This window comes from Rhamphochromis longiceps, linkage group LG3, assembly GCF_057381845.1.
Source record: "Rhamphochromis longiceps isolate RC_006_pf linkage group LG3, R_longiceps_female_GT1.1, whole genome shotgun sequence".
NCBI classification, from domain to species: Eukaryota; Metazoa; Chordata; class Actinopteri; order Cichliformes; family Cichlidae; genus Rhamphochromis; species Rhamphochromis longiceps.
This window is the reverse complement of record NC_140559.1, coordinates 42,644,085-42,665,012: the sequence shown is the minus strand read 5'-3', so window position 1 is coordinate 42,665,012 and position 20,928 is coordinate 42,644,085. Positions and strand designations below refer to the sequence as shown.

The following is a 20,928-nucleotide window of genomic DNA, read 5'->3' as shown; positions in this document are numbered from 1 at the left end:
TTCTCAATCTTTCAAATATTTTTTCGTCTCATTTCAGCTTTAATGTAATATTTTAAGATCTTATCTTAGGTTTCAAAAGAAAACTTGTTTGGCTAATAAATGAGCCTGTACAATATCTGAAATCTGTATCAGGGATCAAGTGCAAGTATCGAGGCGCGAGAGTCCTCCACAGGTTTTTCCATTTGTTTATGTTTCTGACCTAGTTAATTCACTCATATAGATCGAATATAGCTAATATTTTATGTAAATCTTAGACATCCCCTACAATCTCATCTGCATATCAAGCAACCTCACCTGACCTTCATATCCCACACAATACTTCATGATTAAGTCAAAAAATGTGATCACATTTTGCCTCCTAGTCATCGCCATCAATGCCTCCCTGAGCTGCTGAAGGTTCCTTCCTGTTAAAAGGGTGTTTTTCTTTCCCAATGTCACCAAGTGCATGCTCAAAAGTAGTCGTTTGAATTTAGTGTCTTCATCTTAAAATATAAAGCACCTTGAGACGACTATTGCTTTGTTGCTGCTTTTTTTCCAGTGTAACATAGTGTCGTAATGTATTTAAAAAAGACTTTGTGGAAATACATCAGCACTTCTTTTTCTCCCAGTTGCTCAGAGCAGCCTGTCACTGTGTGCGTGTGTGTTTGTTCTCAAATGAGAACATGGGATGAGTAATTTAGAGAGAAGATGCAATTTCTATGCTGCATTGGACAAAAACAATTTAATTTCAGTTTAACTTTCAGAAAAGATCACTCATCAATCATTATGCCTTAAGTGGAGGTTCTCAAAACCACAAAGAGTGTTTTTGACGTTACATGAGGATTGCATAGATGATTGTTAACCTGTCTGGGGTGTAGTTGGCAAAAAAATTTAGGACTAGAAAACTATTCATAGAAGAGGAGAGCCATTACAGGAAATTGCTCCCAATTTGGCAACCAGTGACATACTTACCAGTACCTAATAATTTAAAAGTCTTCACCAAAGTCTGCCTATGTGAGAGGATTTTTAAACAAACTCAGTTTGACTAAGAAGTACAGCGCCATCCGAAGTGTTGGCCAAGAGAGAGTGTGGACAGTTAGTTAATTGCCAGACACAGTAGGCTGGACAGCTGTGTGTGTTAGCTTGATGGCTTCTGTCACAACACCATTCATCAAACTCAACAACTCAACCAGGAACAACAAGAGAGAGAGAGAGGGAGAGACACAGAGAGAAGGAGAGAAGCTATTTCAACAATGTGATGTCACGGCGAAAGGCTATCTTGGCTGGCAAATGAGAAGCTTTTTCAATTATCTGACAACTAGCCTCAGTGTTGCTCTTTCAGAAAAGGCTCAGCGAGGCAGTGATTGTGATCCAATCACACACCCCAGAGAAACAGTTTGCTCCTCATAATAGTCTTTGTGTTGTCAAAAGAAATCATTAATCTTGTTATTTGGACTTTTGGAGATTTCTTATAACCTCTCTTGGGAGAAATGGGTAGCAAAAGAATAAATCAGTGAAGACAAATTATCCTGTCTAGTTTAACAATAACAGGAAAACTACCAGAAATGCAGAAGATAAAATATGTGTTAGAAATAGTTTGGATCTGGAAAAGGATGGGACATCCTGCACATGCTTCACTATTACAACTAATTTTCTGATCATCATAACAAAAGAAAGAAAATAGAATATTACTGCTTCAAGCTGGTGTTAGGAAGCATTTGTATTCAGTTCCTGTGCTGTTTTACAGGTGACATACGAACACAGACTGTGCAGTGTTGTTTATTTCTGCTGTCATTTCTACAGTGTGATAGGATTCCTTCATTGTATGGCTTTCAATTTGTTTACTTTTGTATACTTTACATACCTCTAAATTTGTCTTGAACAACCCCTCATTTTCTTGTATTTTGCTTCCAAGGAGCCACACTTTCTTCTAAATTTGAAAAGTTGTTTTGAACAATAGGTTTTTTTAAGGTTTTTTGAAAGCCTTTCAAAGTTTTTCTTTGGACATTGGCTGCTTTTTCACAAGCAGAGCCCCATTAAGTTATAGTAAAAAGGGAACTGTAGAAGAAAGCGGAGCATATAGCAGCATAAGGGATGACTCAGTGTTATCTGTTACCAGGTCTTCCTATGAGCTCTTTCTAAAACTGAAAATTTTAAGCCTTACAAACTTGAATTTTAAAAGTAGAGTCAAAGCTCCCAAAGATCCAGCTCCCAAACTAGGAGCTGGATCCTTTGGAGAGAGGCGTGGCAGCTCAAGGCTCTGCCTCCCATTCTACTTTTAAATAGACAAAACATTAAAAAATAATACAAAAATAAATAGCTATGTTAACATTAAACTGTGAATATATCAGTGCAGACTATCTCACAAAGCAGAACATACATTTTTGATCTGCATATCACAGGAAACATTTTTCACATTTTATCTAGAAAGTTCTGATAGCCTGTCGTCACAATTCAGTGAAGAGCATGAACCCTTTAAAAACCTTCTACTTGAACTACTTTAACCCAAAGTACAGCTTTTTTTTAAACAGCACTTCAGAGGAAAGATATCTTTGGAAGCCTTTAGCTTTCCTTCACTCCACAGCCACAAGTTTCTAATGCTCCACAGAGCATTAGAAACTTGATTTAGCACGTGATAATAACCTCACACTGGCAACAAAATGAAATTAGATTTATGAGGCAGATTGCTCTGAGGCAACTTTCAGGTCTCTGCAAGTCATTTAACAGACAAGTTGAAAGGTAGAAAATCCATCTAAAAACTTTATTTAAGAACTTTTAGAAATGTTGAGTGTAAATATACTTGATTTGCAATTCATGCTGTGGGCCAAATATCCTTTTCGATGGGCATGAGCAGCTGGTTGGCGCGTGTGGAAACCAATCTGATGAAAATGAGTTCTGTGGAATAAAGTCACTGAAACAGAGATGATGGGGCATGAAACAATGTGTGAGAGGCTTGGAAAAATGACTTCAAATCTGTTGGAGCTACAAGAGATCCAAAAAAGTGTGCTCTCAAGTGAAAACATTTCAGGAGTCATTTGCCTCAAAAATGAGACCCAACCACAGGTAGGAGTTAAGACATTTACTTTAAGTAAATCTGCTATGGTTTTGTATTTCTGTGAAGCTTTTTTGCTAACAGAAACAACACTGCTAAAGAATCAGTGATTCAACCAAGAAAAAAAAATCAAATAAGTAAGTGAGTAAGTGACCTAGTTTTTCTGAAATATCCAAAGTATGTGTCCCTGAAATGTTGCTCAATAACACCAACATTGAGTCTGGTGTCTGTGATTGTCCCTAAATGTGTGCATGTTGTCCTGTTGGGCTCCTACAGAAATGTTGTTGTTATTCTTACCACCAAAGCCAAGAGCAGATAGCCTGTCAAAACAAGCCCTCCAACTTCCGACCGACGGGGAGACAGCTTTCCGAACGGATGCAGTTGGGTTGCTTGTTTTTGTCCTCTGTGGAATGCCTGCAAATAAAGTTTTTGTTTCTGGAACGTGGATCTCAGAGAAGTAAAAAACTGTGGCAGATTATAACAACAGCTTTCACTATTCAACTTTATCAGCCGGTATATTTGAGTGAGCACATACTCAAGTGCACATTTCCAAGTGGTGCCCGCTGCTGCCAATGCAGAAAGAATCATTAACCAGCTTTACTCAGAACCAGGTGGGTTCAGGCTCTGATCAAAGTTATGGGATGGGGCTGATGGGATGACAGCAGCATGGTGGTGGTACAGAGGTCCTCATTTGAATTCAGGATAGCTGCCATGCATTTATAAAGCTTTGATTAACAGCTGTGGTACCTTGGCACTGTCGTTAGCCCCTCAAGGTGTGGAAATGTTTTGTAGTCACTTCTGCCAAATGCAATGAGGTGCCTGCTTTTGAAGTTCTAATCATACAAGCATCTGCTCAGGTTTTATTTCCTCTGCAGGTTTCCATCTTTGAAAATGAGTGTGTTTAAACTGCACTGCACTAGCATCCCATTCATATCATTGTGACACCCTAAATCATACTCTGCTTTATCAATCATACCATATATCCATCCAATCATTTATCTATCCATTGTCTGCCGCTTATCCCACCTCCTCCAGCTCTTCTCGGGACGGCATTGAGATGGTACCAAGGCATAATCTCTCCAGCACACCTTGGGTTTGCTGCAGGTCCTACACCTGGTAGGAAATGCATGAAACGCCTCATCTAGCACACACCCAGGAGGCTTCCTGGTCAGATGCCTGAAGCACCTTGGTTGCCTTCAGTATGGAGGAGTAGCAGCTCTGTGAGTCCCTCCTGACTAATGTCTGGCCATCTTATCCAATCTCAAAGGGAGAAGCACCCTACAAGATAAACATCATTCTGCTTTCAGTAGAACTTTTAGGTAGCCAGTAAGACCACAGATCGAGCAAGAAAGTTTAAAGAAGATTGGACCTTCACAAACTGATTCTGATGAAATCAGACATTCAATCCCCAAATGCAAGTCTGTAACTGAAGACTGCCTACTGATGTACCTTTACTATGTCTTACTCATCATTTTTTCTTTTAATTGGTTGATTCTAATTAAATATGACTATCCAAATGCAGGAAAAAATGCAGAGAAAATGGAGGGGAAGGTGTAAAAGATATTACAAGAAACTGGACACAGATACATGACCCCTGATAAATTCTGCAGTATCCTCGACGCGTGCAGCAGAGCAACGAATACAGTTTCTAGAAAACAAGTCCTGCTGGATGGTATTTCTGCATGTACAGTGTGTCTAAGAGACAATACATTTTTCCTGTACATTAAAAAAAAAAAAAATCATCAACTCCACATATGGGCTGCTCGTCTCACTCTTCTTTCTTGCCAGAGTTTGAGGCGTTGCTGGAGAGGAGATGGATTCATTGCTCTTACAACTAATCCCTCGAGGCCTGCTGGTCCCTTCACTATCACAGATGCTTTGACAGATAACACTGGCCCCAAACCAGATACTGAAGTGTATCTGGTTTGGGTGTATCAGCTGTCCCACTGCTGCCTGCTTATTACCTCCTCTCTGGAGCTACGCCGGCCACCATTGAAGGCTCTGCCAGAGTGTAATTGAATAAATGCACAGGGTGTACAACACAGAGAAACCTCTAGCTGACATATAGCTGTCCAGAGTTCCTCCGAACAGCCCATGAAGCATGAGACGATTGCTCCAGTAAATTATGTGATACTATAAATCCCCATCCAGTGCGTTTGACTGTGCTTATTTACGATGTGCCGTCATGGTGTAGGGTCAGAGTTGCAGCCCCGGGTGGTTTGCCCCTTTTTTTCACGGCTAATCAATGTTAAGTTCAAGAGTTTACTGAAATAAAATCACATTTTTAATAGAGCTGGTGGAATTTTTTTTTATATTTAGATTCAGCACAGTTAAGAGTGTAAGCACAATGATGTCATCTCGTTGTTTTATGTAGGTTATTACATGGATTAAGAAAGAACAACATTTTAAAAACTTTAAGCACGACTTGGATTTGGCCGGACTTTTACAGCTTGCTGGCTAAGTCTCAAACACATGTTACTCTTTGAAGCTTAAATTCTACTTTTTTCATCTTTCTTTCTCTCTCCCCTCGGTTATTAGAGAATGACTGCTTTATTATTATATTTTTTTCCCGTGCTCTATCAAGGGAAATTAATTTTTCTGAGCAAAAACAGCTGCAGTCTATATCTATTACGACTATATTATCAAGTAGAACTGCATTTTATACCTGTGCACACAAAAACCTGCTTTATTTAGCAGCTGTTGATTAGTAGCACATGCATTTGTTCCTATTCATGAAATACCATTGTGCATCATTACCTGCTGCCCTCTCTGCTTTATGCCTTGAATGATAAGATGCATGCTGAGAGTAACTATAAAGGGCAGTGCCTTCCCACACTCGGGCTCCTGCGGTCGCCTTTATGTTAATATCCTGACCTAAACTATGTGGAGGGTATTATTAGTGGGTATGCATGCATATGCTCCATTTGGTGGCATCTCCACAGTCACTAACACCAGCCACTGACTCAAAGCGAAAGCAGAAACCCCACTGTAGTTTTAGCAGACAGCTAATAAAAGACATTAAAAAAGAAATACAGCTAACAGTGCTCACTAATCCACACCAGCTTCTTCATTTGTTTTGACATGAAGAGTCTTGAAATGTTAACATTTGGATTCACACAACACCCTGCTAACACCACACCTGGTAGGAGCCCGGGGGGGGGGTGACGGGCTTGCCAGTGTGCACTGACAGCTGGGAGTGGGCGTAGCCGGCCTCTCCGGACTGAGAACCAGAGCGAGCAGCTGGATTTTTGAGAATCAGAGAACGTAACCTCTCTCTCTCTCATCTATTCTCTCTCCATCTTCCTTTTCTTCCCCTTTAGCTCCACGGGCTCTGTAATTACTCTGCTCCTGCCAGAGCTGCTTGAAGTTGAGCCAATTAGACAATAAAGAGCAGAACTTACTCTCCTGCTCCTCGGCGGTCACACCCTTGCATGTCTCGTCTCTCTTCACCTCTCGTATTTTACAATCTGTCATGTTTAGATATCATGTGCTGTTTGGATTCGGGATACAGAAGAATATCCTCTTAACACGCTTTTCTTTGTTTCCTTTCCATCTTCGTCTTCGTTAAAAAATTCTTTATGATATGCCCTTTTTGCCTTTGCATAAGTGCGTAAGTGTGTAAGTGGATATCTGTCCTTCTGACTTCATCTTGGCTCGTTGTGCTTCTTTTATTCGTTGGTTCTTCTCTACCTTGTTGTTCCGACTGCTTTTTCTTTTTATCCAACCTCCACTTACAACATAACAAGACACTTTGAGCTTGGCCTCCACAGCAAAGTGTTGGATTTTTGTTCTGTGCTCTCGAGAAAATAAAGATATGTTTCTCTAACTTTAATGTCCTGTCTAATTGCATGTGCTGGATTGTAAACGGTGGCTAAAGTTAGTTTGTAAACTGGAGCTGGTGTCTGGGGCGGACACAGCAACTCGGTCTGTGTTGCCCACTGTTCCCTGGTGGTTTTAGACCACTGGCAAGCAGCTGCATAGTCTGTAGGAGAAATAATTACAATTGTAGACTTTCTCCTTCTTTTTTTTTTGGTCCCTTCTCCCCATCCTGCTCTCATTGCCTGTCCTGCTGATGTAGGGTTTTTAGGAACCTTGGTATTGAGGGCTGTTGTTAGTGGTCTTGTGTGACGTTCTTCGTTATTCAATTTAGTCACGTGACAAGAGCTGCAGCTATATTGGTCGCATGCTGACATGCACAGCAATGAGTGGGACGTGTGTATTTGAATGGTGAACATGTACAGTAACAGCATGACTCTATTAAGTCCGGCTCAAGTTTGTCTCACTTGTCAATTTAAACTTCTCGGACTATAAGTGTGACATCTTGGGAAATTTACTTTCTTGGAGAGAGTTAGATGAGAACTCTGATACTGCTCTCACGTCTTCTGGTAGGTTAGTTTACCATTAAGACAAGATCTCAATGGTGACTACTCTGTTGGCTCTATCTAGAGGCAAAAAAGTATCTTATTACCACCTCTAGCGTTCATTTACATTGATAAAAGCAGTGTCATATGGGAGCTATGTTTCAGACTATTGCTACAGCTATTGCTACTACAGCTCTCTAATTCCAAAAAGTTGATTCTGTTCATCTGGACGTAGCGCTTTTAGTGGAAGAAACGTTCCGTCACTCATCCAAGTGACTTCTCCAGTCTCAGCTGACAGCTCTCACATTTTTGAGGGTCTACAGCATAATGCCAAAACACCTCTGACGGCCTAAGTTCAAACCGAGCATCATAATGTGTCTGGAGAATGGAAAATATCCAGTGAGAACCAGTTCCCTGGGAGAAAATGCCTTGTTGATGTCAGATATTAGAGGAGAATGGCTAGACTTGTCAAGAAGCACTGTGTGGCAGGCAGGAGTTGGACCCAAAATGCAGGCTCTCAGATAAAAGGTTTAAACTCAAAAAACTCAGCTTTATTTGCTAGCAGGGGAAAAGCATACAAAACAAAACTACACTGGGAAATCTAAGCTCATAAGCAAACACAGGGAGAGAGTAACACACAGCAATGAGAGACAATGAGAAACACAGGGCTTAAATACACTGGGGAATAACGAGGGAATGAGACACAGAAGGAGAGCACAGCTGGGGGAAATCAGAACTGACGAGACAAGGAAGCAAAGCAGGATACACTCACATGAGACACAGACCTTCAAAGTAAAACAGGAAGTATAACACTGAGATGCGGACTAGACACGGTGGAGACAGAGACACTAAGAAACACAGAGACATAAACCATAAGGCATAGAACTGAAAGAACCAAGAGGCTAGAGATGATAAATAATACACAGAGGGAAATACTAGTCACAGAATACAAGAGACTAGACTTAAGGGAGTAACTAAAGACCAACAATGAGAATATAATTTACAATACAAAGTGACAAAAAGCACAGGAAACTCAAAACACTTCAGTCAAAAACCCAGGACCCTGACAAGACTGCTTCGAGCTGATAGAAAGGCAAAGGTAACTTAAATAACTATTTGTTAGAGCCAAGTTATGCATAATCTCTGAACACACAACATGTCAAACCTTAAAGCCCACCCCAGTACCACTCCTGTCAGGTCGGAACAGAAAACAGAAAACGATTTGCAAAGGTTCATTAAAACTGGACAGAAAAACACCGAACGGGCTTCTTGAACATGGCAGTGAGTTCACTGTCGTCCAGTTACCAGATCTCAGTTCAACAGAGCATCTTTGGGCTTTGGTGGAAGGGGAGATTTGCATCATGGATGTTCAGCAGACAAATCTGCAGCAACTGTGTGATTAGCATAACATTAGCACAGTGAAGCTGAAGGATGAACGCTAACTTTTTTCCACTCGATAAAAGTTAACGTGAGGGTTTCTGGTGGATAGGGACAAATGCAATTGCATAGCAGGATGCTATACACGGACCAAACTTCAGTCAGGAGAACAACTGAGATAATCCATCCATAATACGAGGTTAGTCATTCATATACTGCAACAACATGGGAATAGAGCAGCTGCGAGAGAATTCGGCATTAATGAATCAATGGTAGGGAAGTAGAGGAAGCGCAGTTTTTGGCTTTCCTCATATTCCAAAAGTGCTTCGTCTCTTTACTATTACTGTTGCCCGGCATAATTTGCAGATGATGTTGTTTGCAGCCGCTGCAGTGGTTTTGACCAAAACAGGCACAGCTTGATGATGACACCATCAACATGCGCTATCGCAGTAGAGCGGTATAGTAAAAATCTCTACCGTTGGCCATATACCGTTTATACCGCCCACCCCTATGTGTGATGCTGTTAAAATGGACCAAAATCTCTGAATGGACCAAAATCTTGCAGCAGTCTCGAGGCAAATAAAAAAGGGGGTCCAACCCCATACTAGTAAGGTGTACCTAATAAAGTATCTGTGCATGTCTGCTTGGACATCGGAGCTCTGTAGGTGATCTATGTTGATTTGCAACGCCATCGTTGTGGTCTTGTGGCTTCCGGCTTGTTGATGCGTGATCAGTTTGGGATTGTGGTAATTAGCAGGGCGGATCAACACAATAAACTTTTTATTATGTTCCTTGAATCATTTCTAAACAATTTGCAGGATGCGTTGTCCATCTGGGAGGGCCCGCTGTCAGTGAATGACACTGACGTGGCAGTTTGTGTCAAATTAACATCCACATGAATGCCAGGACCAAATGCGTCTCAGTGGAGCACTAGATTTTACTGGCTTGTCAGTTAATGTTTTAGCTGATCAGTGTAACGCCCTTATGTGTGCACTTTTGTTCTTTTGGACTTTTACTGAGCAGCTTTACTGATTCTTTAAAAAGAATATTGAGCCAAGTTCAACTTTATTTATTCATGTGATCTATGTCTTTTTCTCCAACAGCAAATCCTTCGTCACTCCCGCAGTAATGCCACCAAGGTGATTTTCCTCATCACTGACGGCTACTCTAACGGTGGAGACCCTCGGCCTGTGGCGGCGGCTCTGAGAGAACGCGGCGTTGAGATCTTCACTTTGGGCATCTGGCAGGGTAACATCAGGGAGCTACACGACATGGCCTCTCAGCCCAAAGACCAGCACTGCTACCTGGTGCACAACTTCGCCGAGTTTGAGGCCCTGGCTCGTCGAGCTCTGCACGAAGGTAAGGAGTGACAGAGAAAGGTTCCAGATTTCCAGTGATTATTAAAAGAAACATCTGCGATCTCATGTCAAAGCTTTAGTTAAACATGTAACAAATCTCCCCTCTTTCCCACTTAACCCGTTTGGTTTTCCAGGGGTGAGTTACATCATGCTTGATGTTATTCTTAATAATAAAAGTTCAGGCTACGCCAGCTTCTTTGAAGCCTGAGCGCATCCAATGTCACCATTTGACCCGTAGCAATATTTCTGTACTAGTGCTTTCACCCCGTTAAGTTTCTGTGCTTCTTTCAAAGTAAGTGGATAATATTTTACATTAAATCTGACAACATGCATTTCACACGATAACTTCTGTTTTGTGCTGCCAGCAGCCATTAGCCCTCACTTCTAAGCAGATTAGACGCAGCAACGCTCTTTTTCCCACACTTGAAGGGAAATTCCCCACTGTTCAGTGAAAATAGGGATCCAGTCACGGTTTTAAAACTTAAAATCTCACCATAAAATATCACAGACGAGTGCAGAGCGAGCTGTAAATCACGCACATGCTTACGCGGGCTCTGAGCGACCACGTCCGCATACACAGTGGCTGAAATTCCAGATGAGGCTGCAGTAGTAAAAGCGCTGGTGAGACGGGATAAGGCTATGAGAATGAAAGCCAACCCACACCGTACTATCAGCTCACCCTCTGTCTTGAAGTCTGGCCCCTCTGCCAACAGCAGTCTCAAAGCACAAAGACAGGTTTCACATGGCCCTGTGGCTCTGTCAGCCATCCAGCAGTTGCAATAAAAACAAAACAAATAAGGCGGCAGGTTAATTTCTAGAAGTAAAATTAAATTTGACATTTAGCCTTGGTCACACCATCAAAGACAGTTTTCCCCCCTTGGCTCAGGCAGTAATGCCACAGCTCCCATTTCATTTTGGGCTTTCCTTTGCGAGCTCTAGTGGAGTTTATGCAAGAAAGATGATTTGGCAGGCTTTAAAAGTCGGTTGTACCTTTGTGGTTCACAAGTGGTGCCTGTTTTGATTCATTCTGTCTGCATTTCTGTGGTTAAGATGTCTGTTTGTCTCTGTCTGACAGATGTGTTGTAGCGCACACAAGAACAAAAAAATAAAGCAAAGCTTTGTTTCATCTTGCAGTTGTTGAAGACCGTGTTTTTCTTTACGACTTCATACAAAAATAAAGTTGCTGAAGGTTAAATGGTGCCAGAAGACTCCCCATTTTTCACATATTTTGGTCGTCTGCACCAATCGCTCCGTCAGACTTCCTTAATGATGGTGTTTTACCCAGCATTTAACTCGACACTTGAAAATGTCTTATTCTCAGGCGGTGTAATTGAAACCTGTGCTTCTCTGCGCTTGCTTGCTTCCCTCAGACCTCCCTACGGGCAGCTACATCCAGGAGGATCTGTCACGCTGCGCTTCTTTGTGTGAAGCGGGCAAGGATTGTTGCGACCTGATGGCCAGCTGCAAGTGCGGCACACACACCGGGCAGTACGACTGCATATGTGAGAAGGGATACTACGGCAAGGGTCTGCAGCACGAGTGCACAGGTAGGGCAGATTATATCTGTTTAATATTGGCTGTGATGATCTATGAATTTTCTGTAAGGCCCGAGTCACTAATGCTGACTGATCCTTCTTAAAAATGTCACATGTAGCAGATGTGAGATAAACTGCTTGTGACCTACGCAGCTGGGTTTTTACGCAGAGCAATTTGTGCACAGATTATGTTGTTCACATTGTGAAAGAACACCTCATGTGTTATGTTAACACCTAAGATCAAAGTTCAAAGCTTTTCGCTAGTAAAACAAATCCTCCCTGCTTTCGAAATTGACACGTGGAGCTCCTTTTTGGTTTCTTACCCCCACCACATTACGATCGCAGCCTCAGGTTGCTCCTGAGCTCACCGGGGGTGGATGTTAAATAAGCAGCCTGTCTACTTAACGCAGTGTAAGCTTTCCGCAAGACAGATCGCTATCACCAAACCTAGTTTATGTGATATAGCGGTGGAGAACTGTTAGTGATGTTTCTGTGTTCTCAGGACCCCAATTATCCTTCACTCACCTTTGACTCCTACACTCCCAGAAGGGGAGTCCTGCTCCCACCTTCACTTTCCACCTTTAATCACACCTCGTCCAAGGTTTTCTTTACTCTCTACATGCACCAGATACGCTGCTGTCTTTTTAAAATGAACTGCCTTTTTTCTGTGACTCTTAGTGCTCCAACTTCCACGTATGTTTTGTGATTGTCCATTTGAGGACAAAAAAGAATCTGTTTCATCCGTTGCCAGAGTGCTCTGCCTTTTACCCTCAAGTTTCTTACTACTAGTTAGTAGAAAGTCGGGCCTCTGGGATCTATTATTTGTCTTTTTAGATGACAGCATCGGTGAAAGTTGCTCTAATGTATTTGTGTGATGTAGACATAAACATGTCCAGGCATATATTAATGAGGTGCACATACATTGATTTATCTCTTGGGCTGTGATCCATAAAATCCATAAGCTACATGTTTCATTAAAAGCTGTAATAATGTAAGAACTGTTTGTGTCGAAGACCAGCTGCAGACGGGTTAAAGTGCACAGCTGAAGTGGTGATGTTGGAGAGCTTTCTCTTTTTGTCTTTTGTTCTTCTGAACACAAACATTTACCTTTCCTATCACCTTTCCTGGAATTTCTTAGAGTCGAATTTCCAATCTCTGAGTATGTTTTTTTTGACGTAATATGATTTAATCCACCCCATGTTGTGTTAATCTCCAAAGAACAGAAAACAAAGGAAGCATGTTTAATATTCCTCTTTTGGGTTTTCACACTATAGTCAAAGAATCCTAAACATGGGAGTAAAGATGGTTGTAGTGTGAAAAGAAAGCATTATTTTGGACAAATGGAACTAATTTTTTTCTGCAGATTCTGGAGATTGTTAATATTAAAGTTAACTTAAAATGTCTAAATAAAGATGGACAAAGAGTGGAAAGACTCGTGTTTGGAAGGACTGTTTGAGGACAATCTGGGACTCAATCAACTTTTCTGCTGACTTAACTTCTGGGGAAAGGGCAGATTTTTTAGGCTTCCAGTAAACGCAACAGATATCCAGTTAGCTGATATCATTAGTCCAGTTCAAAACTTCACGTTTGTTGCTCTGGTCATTGTTTACATTCTCTTTTTTCTCTTTTTTTTTCCACATGGACTTTTTGCTCAACCGTGATTGGTAAACAGAAGTTGGATTATAGGTCAAAACCACAAAGTCTTGCTTACAGATTCTGCGTATTGTGTGTAGATCTTTGTTATGATAAGAGACTCTTACGATCAGAAACATTTGAAATCATCTCTCGGATTAGATTATGAAATTCAAGATATCAGAGAGATTCATGTCTAACAGTTCCCAGACATAAATAATAAATACATCCTTGCTGAACAGAAATGTTGAGGCAGCAGTTCTGCATGTGTTAAATCAGCTTGGAACAAGCCCGACTGCAGAATTGATAAAAACTTTGTGGCAGTTCATTAATTTTCGGCCTAACGCGCTGCAGACAATCATGTTAAAACACTGGCCAGCGGCTTGTGTAATGACACATTAATTTGTCTTCCATATGTCCGTCTCTGCTCTGTTAAATCTCCAGTTACACTGTGTAGTGTTACATGCTGTCATTGCATGAGGTTAGGGGTTGATACATAATTATTATTTTTTGTTACCAAACGTGCAATCATCAGATTCACAGGGGGCCTGTCGGACTGTAATTGTTGGAGAGCGGCTAGAAGACGCAGTGGTTTTGTTAAAGCTCTGTCACTGAGGCAGCTCACCCCGCTTGCGAGGAAGACAGGTGGGAGGGATTGAGAAGAAAATCGACCCTGAGTGCACTGCCTAGAGGTAACAATAACAGAAATCTGGATAACAATCACGTCCAATAATGGGAAACGACAGGCGGTAATCCCCCGTCGCGCTCGCCCTCTGGGTCTCTTCACCCACATGTTTTCAATCCAGCGTTTGATAACACGCAGGGAAGGAGGAATGAGAGAAATTTCAGTAACAGAGAAGTTTAAATAATTCAGAACGTCAGAAAGAGAACGTGAGAGCAGGGAGTAAGTAGGAATTCCAAAGTAAAGGGCATCGGGGTCATCGTGCCAAAACACACGCCTCCCTAATTCTCATCAGATGTTGTCGAGACTAGAGCCCCCCCACTCTGCTTATTAATGCTTTTTAATGCTTTAATTAATAGCAGGGAGCCGACTTTAGAGTTGGCTCAGCCGGCGCGAGGAAGGAAGGACACAGCGAGGCGCTGAAACCGCAACTCGGGACCGCTTCCTCCGTCTGTCTCCGACCCGCTTGTGTAATGCACTCTCATGGAGGAGGAGGCGTGAGTTAATGTGTCGTGGACGCTTGATTGTCTGTGAGCTGACGTGTACCCGCAGAAGCATGTGTCACTGCACGCCGAGGCACATTAGTGGTGTGAGCTTCGGTTTTTGTTAACTGGTGCGAAAGAGGCTCGTATGTTTTTGAACCCTGCATTTATTGGAGGTTTTATATTTTCTAATTTCTTACAAGGCTTCTTTGGTGTAGCGGCGGCTCCAGCACCAATTAAGTTTGCCGTATGTAACATGTGAGGAAACTTGACAAGCTCCTGCTGTTCTTAGAAAAATCCAGCATTTTTTTCTTTAATACTCTGTTGCTTTAACCTTAATGGTTTTGGCTGAACTGTTGGTGTTGTGTGAATTGTGGGTACATTGTGTGCGTCAGCCGTGCCAGGTCTCTTGAGTGGCAGTGTATACACTGCAGCACCGCTGCTGGAGCTGGATGCCAGGCTTGGGTTTGTTGTCTGCATCACGAGTTTGCAAACATTTTTATGCTTTTTCAGACTCTGTTTTCTCACATTAACATTAACAGTCTTTGACACATCTGAAAAGAATATGGCCGTGCTCGGTCCTGTCAGTGGGTTGTTATTATCATTGGCTGACGGGCTCTATTGGAAACGCTATCCAAATCCCTCCAGCGCACAGCAGTGTTGTTTATGAAGCTGTCGACAGCCAAGTGAAACAGCCTCTTCCACAAAACATGACTGGAATCTCATCAGATAGAAACAGATGATGGAGCCAGTTCCTGCATAGTTTGGTTTATTCCGACAGGCCAAATAGGACATTGTTGTCTCTCTGCTCAAATACCAATCCAAACGCTTCAGGGACAGTATCACCGAGGATCACCAGAGGAATGGGGAAGCGGATAAATGTAGTAAGGGGCTGAGACGAGTCCAGAGGGGGTAACATGTTTTCCTCCTGTCACACATTCTGGCTTATCAGACTCTTCTGTAGCCTGAGAGAATGACAGGAGCTCTGGACTGTGTTAATGTGGTGTCAGCACAGGCCTTTGTTCTGCTCTGGACAGCTCTGCCAGAGACGAATCGAGAAGAGGGAGAATGAGTGAGAGCAGAAGACACTATGGAAGCCAAAAGTAAACAAAAAAACCTTGTAAAACAAAAATAAAAAAGTTAAAACAGCAAGAAATTAACAGATAATGGCATGCTGCTCTGCCATTGATTTATACTGGAAAATCCTCATTTCTGTGTTGTCCAAATCAAATATAATTACACTTTTGCCTGATAGCTATTCATACTCTTTAATACGCTTTAATCCTGTGTGATATATTTTATCGGTTTTCTTTCAGTCCATGTCTGCACTGGCAATCCATTCTCATCTATCAGATGCCACTGACGTCAACGATATGCGTAAATGTGTCCTTTGGCGTCAACGTCTTAACACACGAGCCGCAGCAGTAGTACACGCAGAAAGAAAACAGTACAGACCAACAAAGTATGTGTCATGTCCTGTCTGAGAGTCTGGCATTTTGCAGTCTCTTTAGCTCTGTTATTACTCCCTGATTTCTTTCCTGTTCGCTACCTTATTTCTTTCCCCTTTAATTCCGTGGTTAGAGTTTGGCATTAAAGCAGCTTAGTTGGGAAAAGGAGATGGATTTACTTATAATATAAACCCTCACGACATGAGCTTTACATGCTAAAAAATTACCGTTACCTAATTGCATATAAATGTAACACCGGGGGGTCCTTCCCAAGTCTGTATGTGACAAATTGGTAGTGAAAAAACATTCAAACTGCTGCCATAACCTAATGTTGCACAGCACAGATACATTTTACCTGTAACAGCAGAACTAGGCAGTGGTCTGGAAATCCTGGAAGCATCTGCAAACCTACGTGGAAGTACAGTTTTTTACAGTTTTTACAGTATTTGGTTTGACCACCTGTATTCTTCAGGACAGTCTGAACTTTCTTGGCAGCTTTCTTGTCGTTTCTTTAAGTAGTCTTCAGGAATAGTTCTCCAGGACATTCAAAGCTCTTCTTTGGATGTTTCTGCCTTTAGTTGATCCCACATTGCTTCAATAATGTTGTGGTCCGGGCTCTGGGGAGGCCACTCCATGACTAATAGTGCTTCACCGTGTGTTTTTCTATCAAGGTATGCTTTTACTGCATGTGTTTTGGATCATTATCATACTTACAAATTAAACTGCAGCTATTCAGATTCTTCTTACATGGTATTACATTGTGGATCAAAATCTAATGTTCATAATTCCACGAGTTTTGAGAAGATCTCCAACACCACTGACTGAATTCCAAACCATGACAGAGCCTCCACTGTGTCTTACAGATGGCTTCAGATGCTCGCTGTTATACCTCTTGATGATTTGAACCACAAATATCAAATTTGGATTTATCACTCTATCAGACCGGCAGCCACTGATTTCAGTTGCAGTGGCCACAGGTCCAGTTCTTCCTCAGTCTTTTCTCCCTGTTTCGCTTCCTTAAAAATGGCCACTGAGACCATTTCAGATCAGGCTTCAGTGAGCAGTAGATGTATGTAGGACCAGATGTATGTCAGGTAAAGTCAACGAATTGCCGCCGCAGTGCTATTTATTCAAACTTCACAGCAGGAAACACATAAAAACTGATTTCACATATGAATTATTTTGGCTGGTGGACTGCTCAGAATATTTCAGAATATATTTTATTTCATTTTTTATATACCTAAGCTTTGCTTTGTAACCTTTTTGTACTTGCAGCCAAAGCTACCTGACAGAAAAAATCTTGAAGCCTAATAAAAAGCAGAAATACGATTTATGTCAGTCAAGCGATTCTAAAGGTCAACAGTGAACTTCCAGGGGATAAACTTTTGTTTATTTTTCTTTTTTTTATTGGCAACAACAACAGTGCAACAATCAAGACCAGAAGTCTCTTACATTTTTCTCTGAGTGGATTTGAGTTGCGCTGAAATATGCACAATATTTACTTATTGATGGATGTTTGCGATTTTGGAAATGAGGAAATATTTTTAGATGGCTTACCCTTTTTAAGGCCGTTATCTGACTGTAAGCTGTTGACTGGAATGCATTGAGTGCAGCAAAACAACTCTTCTGAGCTGATACCACAAGAGTTGCACAATGTTTACAGAATAAAGTTCACAAAAGCCTCTTGATCCCAAAGGGAGACGCGTGGCAGCAGTGAGCTTCTGCTTGACCCTAAACATCCATTTCTTTGTGGATGTCCTGTCTGTTGTCCGAGACGAGCAGCGTTTGCCGCGTCTGCTCGGTAAATATTTGTGTAGACATAAATCTTGAGGTAGACATAAATCCAACAGAGGAATTAAAATGACAATAGAGGTGGGATTTGCTGAATGCTAAGGAGGAATAAGAAAAGTGTTGAAATGGCGGAAATCTCTTGGCGTTACTGGGATGTTGCAATCATTTTTTTTCTCTTTTTGCCTCCACCTCTGAGCTGAGGTCTCCAGTTTTTATGATGAATAGTCAAAATAGTAAAAACTGAACTCTGAGGAATGTGGCTGAGCTTGACACAACGCTGTCTTGGTTCCCGACGCTGTGCAGCTCATCTCACTTTGCACTGTCACACTAACACAAGTATATACTACGCTGGGATCCACTCACGAGCACGGCGACGTGCTTTTGGTGCGCTTACGTACATCAAAATATGTGAAGGATCTAAAACAACCCAGGCAAGCTTGGTGCAGAGTTTATATCTGTCGAGGCAGCACACACACACACACACACACACACACACACACACACACACTGTGTTGTCATATTACAAAAAGAGGAATTTCATATTTTCACTCTCAAGAAAAATTTGTGAATAATAACCAGAACCTCTAGCAGGATTCCCAGGATTTCTCTTCTGATTAATCATAAAATGTGGTCTGATCTTCTTCCAAGTCACACTTAATTTCAGACAAACACAATCTGGTTAAACTAATGAAACAAAAACAGCTTATAAGTATAAGCTGCCACTCAAGAAACCTGGCACGGCTGACGCACATGATGTACCCACAATTCACACAACACCAACAGTTGAGCCAAAACCATAAAGGTTAAAGCAACAGAGTATTAAAGAAAAAATGTAGAAAAAGTAAATGAACCTCTGTGCTGAGGACCCCTCCTTATAAATAACGTTGCTTGCAAAGCTTTCTATTCTCAAGAAAAACTATTTCCTGTGAACCACTGTTGATCAAAACAACTTTCACAGGACCTTAGAAGATCGAATCTAAGAAAAACAGTGAAAAAGTGACTTGGATGATTGATGAAATGTTTCACCCACTAAAAACGCAACATCCAGATGAACTGATGACCTTAGAAGATGCACAAAACTGCACTGGCTGCAAAAGCATTTGGCTCCTGGGCATCTTTCAGAATCACACCAAGAGAACTTAGTGCAGTACTGAGAGAGATAAATGACCTTGAGGTTCACAGAGAAGCACCTGCTGAAATCCCTACAGTTTGCTAAAATCGATGTTTTTGTGTTATTAAAGTGGAAAAACACTAAACGTGAATGGAAACCTCAGAAGAAACCACTACTTTCCAAATATTGCACCACATTTCCACTTTCTAAAATACCTCCTAGATGTTTGAGACAAAAGTTTAGCTTTTTTTTTTGCCAAAAATAGAAAATGCTATGTTTGGAGAAAACACAATTGCACAGCTACACTGAAACCTCACTGCCATATCTTAATCTAAGTTAACCTAAGCGTCATGGTTTGAGGTTGCTGTGTTTGCTTCGGGGGCCTGTACGCCCTCCAGTCGTTGAGGGAGCAATGAATTCAAAATGGCATCAAGAACATTTACAGGGCAGCAGTCTGTGACCCAAAGCTGAGGAGAGTTTGAATGATGCCACAGCAGAATTGTTGTTTTTGTTGTTTGCCAAGTCAGACTCCTGACCTTGACTCAGTTGAGCTGCTGTGGTTTGACCTGAAGAGATCTGTTCACTCGAGACATCCCAGAAGAATGAAAATGAAACCGTTTTATTGGAGAAATGGAGAAAAACGCCTTCTAATTGTTGTGCAAGTCTTATAAGCAACTTTAGGAATCGTCTTAGGGAGACGGTACAAGCGCCTAACTTATAACATTTTTCCAGCCTGCTCTGAGTGATTGCTCTGTGAATTCAATAACTGTGTGTTATCAGTTTAGTCAAACTGTGTTTTTGTCAAACTGGATTTTGTAGCTGATCAATACAGAAGTCTTGGTAATTTCAAAGCTTTCACACACCAGTTTTGTTCCAGTAACTGACACTGGTCCTCTGTTTGCTGAATTGTTTGCACTTTAAATGTTTTTAAAAGTAAATTTCTACCAGAGGAGCAAATTTCGGTGAACTCCTCCAACATGTTGCATAAGCTTTCTTATAAAGACTCTCTGTTTCCTCTTGCTGTATAACTCCTAATCCCCACAGCATCAATAACCACAGCAGACTGTCTGCTTCTGTTCAGTTTGTCTGCATCTGTCCAAGTCCTTCTTTCTTAATGTTTTGTGGTGAAAGTGGAGTTGCTCAACATGAATCCTGGCTCCGTTTGGTGTAGTTATGGTGGTGGTGTGGAGTGGGGTGAGGGGGTTGGTGGCAGATGCCTCAGATTTCCTGAGAACGAGAAAGGAAGGAAGGTTTTGGGGGGATTCGAGTCCCCCGCTCCCCTTTAATTGCTTAAACTGAATGAAAGTTTGTGTTTTTCTTTGGTGAGCAGAGAGTGGAAAGTGAGGGAGGGCACTTCGTTACCCCAGAGCTGTGCGTCTGCTGCGGTGGGTGGACGGAGAGCTTTCAGGAACTGAGGAAGGACCCGACTGGCTCTGTGCCATTACTCTGTGGGTGAGGTTGGGGGTCTGCGGTGCAGTAATGCAAAGAAACAAGTTTTATCCCAGACTCATTCATGACAGCAGCAAATGTGATGTTGACTAATGGCTATTTTGGGTTTTCTTTTTTTATTTACAACTTGTATTGTTTTTATTAGCCTTGTTAGCAGCTCTGTGGCAGAGATGGGCTACTCTCTAGAGATCTACTTCAAATCGCTCACTTTTCTTCAAGTTACCACCCAGTTAGTTTTCATTTATGCTGTGAATGTCTACTGAATGAATAGGCTCCAAATTTGCACTTTATGAACTCTAAAGAGGCACTGTGCAATACTTACTTACTTGGTATCGAGCCAATACCAAGAAAATACAGGGCCAGCGCTGGCATCGATACTGCCGTTACTTGGATCGATCTGCCGAGCACTACTGTAACGACTTTGGTGCACGTCTTCCTCTCTACCTTATTAGGAAGTACAATCACTCCGTTGACACGCTGGGTTTTTAAAACCAAACAAAAAGGCCTTTTACAAATGTTTTCACTCATTAAAGATTGTTTACTTAAGTCCTAAATCACCGTGTAGTGCTGACATCTATATTACAGCAGTCGCTCCACCCTCTCCCCCCCTCCTGTCTGCATTAAATGACACATAGGTTTGTAAAAAGCCTAAATTGATGACTGCTGCTACT

General features: G+C 41.7%; 1 protein-coding gene across 4 annotated transcripts in view; it reads left to right on the top strand.

The window, feature by feature from the left end:
* The window catches only part of svep1 (sushi, von Willebrand factor type A, EGF and pentraxin domain containing 1), a 111,672-nt gene that overhangs the window by 30,785 nt on the left and 59,959 nt on the right, over positions 1–20,928 (top strand). For all 4 annotated transcript variants that reach the window (XM_085398601.1, XM_085398616.1, XM_085398609.1 and 1 more), the window contains exons 3-4: positions 9,873–10,128; positions 11,498–11,674. In XM_085398601.1, coding sequence (XP_085254727.1) covers positions 9,873–10,128; positions 11,498–11,674 — 433 coding nt within the window. The remainder of the gene's footprint in view (positions 1–9,872; positions 10,129–11,497; positions 11,675–20,928) is intronic.